The sequence below is a fragment of the Nicrophorus vespilloides genome, unplaced genomic scaffold, assembly GCF_001412225.1.
Source record: "Nicrophorus vespilloides isolate i.1.1-1 unplaced genomic scaffold, Nicve_v1.0, whole genome shotgun sequence".
NCBI lineage: Eukaryota > Metazoa > Arthropoda > Insecta > Coleoptera > Silphidae > Nicrophorus > Nicrophorus vespilloides.
In genome coordinates, this window is record NW_017097485.1 from 2,817 (window position 1) to 11,112 (window position 8,296).

General features: G+C 38.2%; 1 protein-coding gene across 1 annotated transcript; it reads left to right on the plus strand.

Annotated features, from left to right (window-relative positions):
* The first annotated feature begins 690 nt into the window (after nt 1-690).
* LOC108560206 (homeobox protein koza-like) lies at nt 691-3,302 on the plus strand. The gene is made up of 2 exons (XM_017917662.1): nt 691-1,125; nt 2,478-3,302. The coding sequence occupies exons 1-2, from the start codon at nt 963-965 to the stop codon at nt 3,113-3,115; spliced, it is 801 nt and encodes a 266-aa protein (XP_017773151.1). The 5' UTR covers nt 691-962; the 3' UTR covers nt 3,116-3,302.
* Nucleotides 3,303-8,296: the final 4,994 nt, after the last annotated feature.

The following is an 8,296-nucleotide window of genomic DNA, read 5'->3' on the forward strand; positions in this document are numbered from 1 at the left end:
AATTTAGTTTGGCGTTGCGAAAATTTGAAAATGGAGACTTCTGAGCTTCGCACTTTAATTGAATTTTAAAAGGTTTCTCTGCACCGCCCGCGTATGTTGTTTTCTCGTGCAAGATGCGAGAGCAGGAAAAGTGCGCCCGTTTTCAAAGTGATCGAGCAATCGAATTTTTTTAATTTTTTTTTTTTACTCAAGTTTAAGTAAGAGATGAAACGAGAGGGAAAGACGATTCGCGTTTGCGTTTTCAAAAGAGAGAAAGATGAGGTAGAGGAGATGGCACGTGAGTGAGTGACGGATTGCTTTTAAAGCATTTACTTTAGCAAAGCACTAACCACAGAAGCGGAGGAAATCGAGAAATATCAACAATCGCTCTCTCTTCTTTCGCTCTTTCATCATCCTCGAACGTAGGGAAAAGTATAAATAAATGGAATGGATTGAAATGAAAACAATGAGATAAACAACAAGTAGTAAGAATTAATTAATTAATTAATAACTATTGAGGTGCGCTTGCATTCAATACATCAGCCGTCGGATGTAAGTGGTTTTGATTGGTGTTTTTTTTTGTACTCTTCGGAATGGGATGGATGTACGTAAAGGTGGGAGGGAGAGTGCGGCGGCGGAGGGGAGGGGTCTTCAAGGAGGTGGGTTTTTAGTGAGCGCCGTCTGTTGTTATTATCGCGGCCGACGCGTTTTTGGGCGTCCCGTGGTGTTGGTGGTAGTGGTGGAGGCGCGCGCGATCCTCCTCTAGTCTCCTCCAGTCCTCGTTACTATCCCGACGCAAAACGGGAGCAACCTTTCTATCTCTCATTCTCTCTCTCATTACTACTACTAATACCATTCAATAATAATAATACAAGTCCTCCTGCTGCTGCAACAACAACAACAAAATTTGGTTGGTTTCACTTTAGTGGATTACAGTCAGAACCCGAAGAACAAGGATATTTCAGTCAGTGCTTGTGGTTGGTATGGAGGAGGAAAACGCGGAGAAGACGATGGCCACGACGTCGACGTCGGTCACGCCGTTCTCGATAAACGACATCCTCAGCAGGAAACCACCCCATCACCTGGGATTGGATTTTAACCAGGAGACGGCACTCGATATGAGAAAGTCCGCGAGGGAATTCAACGGTATGCGCGAAACTAATTCAAACTTTCAATCCTTCCTACCACATGGACATGTCCATCAACCATTTAACAAATACAACTTAACATCACTTAACGTCTTCACAAATATTTGATTCTTATTAGTATACAAGATTAGATTAGAATCACAAAATCTCAAAAGAAAAATTCCGAATTAATTTCGTTTGAAAATTTAACATTAAAACTATAGTAAATTAAATTAATATATAAATACTAATTGTATCATTGATCTCAAGGAATAAAAACTATTTGTTAATCAATTCTTTAGAGAAAATAATCACTATCATTTTAGTTCATCATTAATTTAGCAATATTTTTATATTGATTTTCGTATAAAATGTCCAGCAGATACAATGAAAAATTTAACTCTTTACAAAGTAATATATCTTAGTAGATTAGTAAAACCTATCGACACACGTTGCTTTACTATGTATAAGTACAATAATTATCATCATTGTTTGTATACATTAAATTGATGTGACATTGAAGAGGATACACATTTGACAATCTATATGCAAGTTAAGCAACATGCATCATAGATAATAATAATTGTTGATGAGTGATCGTTCTAGCAAATACTTTTAATAATTTCTTTACTGATTTTACTATATTGAAGGAGTTCATAAAAGAAGTTCTGAAATGTAAATTGTTTAAATTAATAATAATTAAAAGCTTTGATAATGAAATTGAAATATTCTCAGCTTAAAAAAACATTTTAATTTAAATTGTGTCCAAATGAATTGAAAAGTATAATTATTGTATACCAATTAATTGAATTTGGATATCGCTTAAGTAATAATAGTAAAGAATAAAAGTGTAAGTAGGGCAAATTACTAAACTTTTGGACAATGATGAATGATAGCAAAGTGTATTTGCAACGTGGATTTTAAGAAGGATTGATTGCTCTCTCGTCTTTTGTATTCTATCCATTCAATCCATTTGTGGTTTGTCGTTTCTGGGAACGAACGATATTTCGAGGGTGACGGCGAGTGGTATTAGTTTAATGAATTCATCGTCGTGGTCGGGTGGTATGGTGTGAGGTATTCGTTGCATAATAATAAAACACACTTTGATCGTTTTAAGGAAAGAACAGAGAGGACGGTGCCAGTCGGTGCCACCGCCGCCACCGCCGCGGCTCCAAAAAAGCCTTTTAACCAAACTTACGCAAAGGCTTTTACTCAATTTCCAATAATTGCTGCTCCGCAATTTATAACCCATTAGGTTTGCATTACTACCACCACCATCACCACCACTACCACCACGATACATAACAACAACCACCCATTATCAAGAGTAGTGGTAGTAACAGCAGTATTTCTTTGTTCTCTTTGTTTCAGAATTCGCAACGTTTTCGACGAGTTCAGGCTTTGGACACGGGGGCTCACAGCAGCAGCAACATCAGCACCAATTGGAGGATCAGTCGAGGGAGTCGTCAGCCGGAGGGGCTTTGGGCCAATCTGGACGCAAGAAGAGGTCGCGCGCGGCCTTTACCCACGCGCAGGTCTTCGAGCTGGAACGCAGATTCAGCCAGCAGCGGTATCTGAGCGGACCGGAACGAGCCGACCTGGCGCAAGCATTGAAACTCACAGAGACCCAGGTCAAAATCTGGTATCAGAACCGACGATACAAGACGAAGAGAAAGGCTCTTCAGCTGCAGGAATCGAACCTGCTCTCCGGACACCACCACCATCATCATCACAACCACCATCACCATCACAACAACAACAACAATAATAACAACGCGAGGAAGGTGGCCGTCAAGGTGCTAGTCAAAGACGACGTGCCGATGTTCCAAAAACCGAAAGACCTCTACGTCTACGAACAACTCACCAAGTCGCACAAGAACATGCTCAGCCTCTGTCAGCAGTACAACACCTCAATGCAGCTCTTCCCGTACTTCAATTACTACCATCCGGCGTCTCTGGTCACCGCTGGTCAAGAGGAAGACACTGAAAGTCCAAAAATTACAAATTAGTCACAACATTAGTTTTAGTTTTTACCTCAACAATTTCGTGCAATAACAACAACAACAAACAAACAAACAAGATGCACTCTTGCGTATACGTAATTAGTTTTTAGGAAGCGTACGATTTATCTTTAGTCCTATATTTTTTTGTACATAACTGTTGTAAATATTTATTCCCCCTTAATCTCTCTCTATTTACGGCCAACAACCGTATCGAAAGCAATTGAATTTATCGAAGAAAGTATTTATGCACTGATTTTTAGTGTAAATTAGACTTTAAACTAAATAAATTATTATTACTATTATCAAATAATGTGTTTCAATGTTCCATCTCTACATTCCTTTCATTCAAATTAATCATTAATATAGAAGACTGAAAATTACTGAAAATACTGCAAGTATAATATAACATGAAACCAACAATTTCTAATTATAATGTTCATATTAATATGATATGCAATCAATTGGAAGAAATCATTTTTCTGCGGGAAGCCTCCTTCTTTGCTTCCTTTCTTCCATCGTAATCGAATTGAAGAGTTTTGAACAAGTTTTTGGCTCCATAAAATATTTGTTATCGGCCGCTCACGTAACCCAACAAATATAAATATATGTGCGCAGCTCTGCCACTTAGATGTTTAAAATAGTTGTTTAATAAACATATCTGCTTAAGTATACACACTTGAACGAAGTGGTTGTACCTAGCATATGGTTATTATACTTCATAATTTCGGTTTACGTTTTCGAAACGAACACACACACAAATATGTATATCAGGGAGAGAGAGAGAGAGAAAGAGAGCAGCAGCAACGAAGGTTGATGACGAAGAGAAAAAAGAAAAAAGATAACCATGTAATCGATGAAGAAGAGGATAGTTGCAGTGCTTCACGTGGATAGAGGACAGAAGAAGGATGGATGAATTCTCTTGTGCTTGTGGGTGTCGACAGGTGAATTTACACTCCAGGCGCGGATAATCTCCGTCGCAAATTGAAATTTCCCTAAATATTTTCTTTACCTTTCTACCTCTTCGCTCAAAACTTTACGTAAGCAAACACACACAACCGACTACCTACTCCAAACAATCTCCGAATTTATTCGCAATAACTCAAAATCTATTTACTCATACGCGGAAGTGGAAAACAGAAAATAAATTAACTCTTCTTCTCTTTTTTTTTTTGCTTTATGAAAACAGAATATATTTTAAACGTAAAAACTAATTACTTGTTGTTTATTATTAAGAAAAAAAAACTGAAACTACTTTCTTATTTCATTAGTAAAAGTTGAGAATTAATTGAAATTAAAAGCTAAAACAGAAAATATCTGTTTTTTGTGTATTTTTTTTTAAAGTAAATGAAATGTGTTAATAATGCGCATTAGAGGTGGTGGGTGGGCCATGGAAACAGAGTGGAGGAAAGGAGTTGTTTTTTTTTTCATTTGTTTTTGTTTCGTTCTCCCGTTTTCCGAGGCGGCGGCGGTGGAGGAAGAACTTTCTGAGCGCACGGCAGTAACTTAATCTTTTCGTTTATATTACAAGTAGTCATAATTGTATATACAAGTAATTTTATATTGTTTATACGTTTTATACGAGAGTGATGCCATGTGGTGTCTTAAACTCCTCTACTCCTCTACTCTCATCGTCCAAAGGCAAGACAACGCAAACACCGAAAAACCTCCAGCAGATTCCACCTCTTTCGTTGTCCTTCTTTTTCCCCGTAGCTCACTCGCACTCAGACACAAACATCCAGACTACTGTGCACGAAACGAGTGCACACAGAAACACCAATAAACAACGAGGAATTAAAACTAAAATAGTACAATTTAAGTAATAAACAAGAAAACCACATTTTCGGTTGTGCCATCCAAAAATACAAAATCAAGCAATTTCAGAATTGCCACACATACTGAGGAGCGACGACTCACGCACAAACTTAAAGAAACATTAATAATTTAATAGTCGTGTAATTTAAAATTAAATTATTTTGAATTTCAATTTCTATATTGAAACCGAAATACCATGTGAACGAATAATGCGTAAAATGTAAAGTTGCCAAACAATGGTTGAAGGTAAGAAAGAAAGAAGGAAGGAAAGAAGAAAGAAAGAAACTGCTGGGAAAGACGTATTTTAATCGCACTTTCGTCGTCCTGCCAAATTGTATGGAATCTTCGCGCGCGCAAATTCAGATTCTTTGGTCGGAGGAGTGCACGAATCTCCTCTGATGGCATTCGCATGCAAATCTCACTCGCAACTCTCGCACAACTCTCGACGAATTGCCAACGAATTGCCGCCGCCGCCGACGGAGGCGGAATATTCGCAGCGCACAAAGCACTCGCTACTTCCGTTTCGCGATTACGAATTTTCGCTCAAGAAAATCACATACAAAAATGTAAATCAACAAAATCAGTGCTTCCTTAAAAGTTTTACACTTAAAAATAAGTTTTATACAAAAAGGAACAGAAAAGTTATTATTTTTATTCTTTAGTTCGTTTAGGACATAAGAAAAGAAATCGAATAAGTGAAAAAAATAAGAAATTGATGATCTTTCCTCTCGATAAATAGAGAAAAAGAAAAGAAAATTCAAAGGAAAGCAAAATGCAATGAAACGAGTGGCCGCAAATTACCCAAACGAATTCCCTATTAGTGAGGGGTGAGAGGGAGAGATTGAGGACGGACGGAAGGAAGGAAGAGGAAATTCGGCGCGGGCTAAGAATAAATGGGGATTAAATAAAGGAATTGGGACGTGCGGAAAGTCAAGAGGGCCATTGATTGAGACGTTTTTCAAATAAAAATCGGTGATGGATGGTGGCGGAGGGCTGCGGTGGTGGTGGTGGTGATGTTCGCTATTAGGGCAAGGAGGGTGAGGGAGAGGAGGTTGGATGGAAGCTGTGGTTACTGCCTCAAATTGCGGCCGATTCACCGAACGAAAAGAAACACGAACGCGAACACGACGAAAAGTAAGGAAACAGATAGAAGAAGAAAAAAAAAAGGAGGACGAGTTGGAAGAGGAAGGGTGAAAGTGGGATAGGAATAAGGAATACTTAAAAAATCGATGAGAGTTTCGAGGACGAGGAGTGAGGGGAGTGAGCGAGGAAGGAAAAGTTATCATTACATAAATTCGTAATTAAGTTAATTGCCGATGGGGTTGGGGGTTGTCGTTGGTGTTCTTTCTTTGTGTATTGCCGAAAGCGGCACGCGCGGAAATCAAATTTCCGCTTTCCCAAACAAATTTAACTATAAATGTCATTAGGGGTGGCCACCTAATTGCAGCAGCCTTTGATTATGTAACGGCGCAGGTACCGACTACAACAACAACAAAAACGACAATAAATTGATTAGCTGGCAACTATCAAACAGAGTAAAGAGGAGAAAAGTTCATCATTAAAGTTAACTTTAGTTTAGTGGTAACGCGTGCACGGGCCGACGACGACGGCTATTATTATGGGTGGCGGAACAGCAGACTCTGGCTGCAATGAAACGAGACTGTTTACACAGTGGCGGACTTTATAACCCGCGTTCTGTTGTGGCCAGGGAAAATACTCCATAAACTCTGAAAAGTCCGTTTCATCTCTATCTCTTCTCTCTCCACTCTTGTTCTTTTATTTAATCATTTTGTTCCGATGATCAAATCTCCAAATGAGAAGATCACAGGTTGCGAATTTGTTTGTAACTGCTCGTGCTACTGCTGCTGCTCCTGTTGATGCTACTAATGGATGGTGGTGCACATTAACGTGCTGTTAACATCGGAACTCGGGTCGACCGACTCTGGTAAACAGAAGAAGGCCTTAATTGACTTTCGCCGTTCTCATGTTTACACGATGCCACTTTGCCGCTGCTTTAGTGCGGCGCAAACAATAGCAGTATTAGAGAAAGATTCGCGGGAGAACGAACGAAGGGCCTGTCCGAAATCCACCCCGTTTTATAACTGATAAACTGTATGTTTACCGAATAGACGAAAAGAGTGGAGATGAACGCGTAAATAGGAAGAAGAAAGTGGAGGAGCAGAGTTTGCGAAATAGAAAAAAAAAAGGCACAGAGGCAAGAGGAGCAACGTAAGCCGCCTCTCTGCTGCTCCGCTCTAAATTTAAAACGCTTATTCGAATTATTTTCGACTGGCGATGATTATAAACGAGCCGCACATTAAATCAAATTCCACAACATTTCCACCGAGATCTACGCCAAAAAACAGACCACTCTTACTCGCTCACTCACTCACTCTAAGGTGGGGTTCAGGTCTTCTCCTTCGAGTCGATTCGAGCAGTCAATTTCGAATTGCTCTTTCCCACTTACAAACAAACGTGTTAATAATCTAAATTGTTTAAGCAATTTAACGGCAGATGCAGTACCTCCTCCTCCTACTCTATTTTTTTTCCAATTTGCAAATCTCGTTTGTTATATATAAATATTGATTTGTAAATCAATTTAATACATTCGTAATATGAAGTAAAGACGCGCAAAACTAGTTTAAAATAATAAAAAAAATATCGAACTTACTATTTTGAAGAAGAATCTCGGCTAGAAGATGCAAGTCCTTTCTGCAATAGAAAAAAATAACATATTAAAAAATAAGTCAACAAAAATTATAAATATTAGTATTTTCGTTCAATATAAACTTTGATTTAACAAAACTTGAGGATGAAATTTACAAGTAAATACTAGATTTCAGTGAAGAATGAGATGCAAAATAGTAGTTGAAATCATTAGCATAACAAAGTTATATACAATCAATGGATTTAATTTGAATTTTAAAATTAGTTAATAAGTTAAACAAATTAAAAGTGTATGAATAATATTTTAAATAATCAAAATGATTAAAGAGGAAAACATCAAATAAATCGGAGCGACATCTGTGAGTCAAGTGCTGAACTTTGTCGCGGGTAAGCGCTTCCTGAAAGCTTTTTCAGGCGTCGCCGTGCGATTCAACTGAAGCCCGTCAGATGTCTCCCTTTTCTAAATCCAATTATACCGTTTCTCGTGCAACCGTAATTAAATTTCCGTACAAAAAACAATAATTTTCTTTAAGCAATAAAAAAAACACTGTAAATGAAATCGATATTAATGTTAATATTGATGATTCCCGATATAATTGTTTACTCGACAAAGAAGGGAAGGGAGATGAGGAGGAGACGAGACACGAATGAATGTAAATGAAATTTGATGCCGGCTGAAAGCGACGAAGCAATCGCATCGAAATCAAA

Bases quoted from the DNA above. Each gene is read 5' to 3' on its own strand.
- LOC108560206 (XM_017917662.1), top strand. From the start codon at position 963: ATGGAGGAGGAAAACGCGGAGAAGACGATGGCCACGACGTCGACGTCG. The intron at 1,126-2,477 runs GTATGCGCGAAA...TCTTTGTTTCAG, and splicing joins GTCCGCGAGGGAATTCAACG to AATTCGCAACGTTTTCGACG.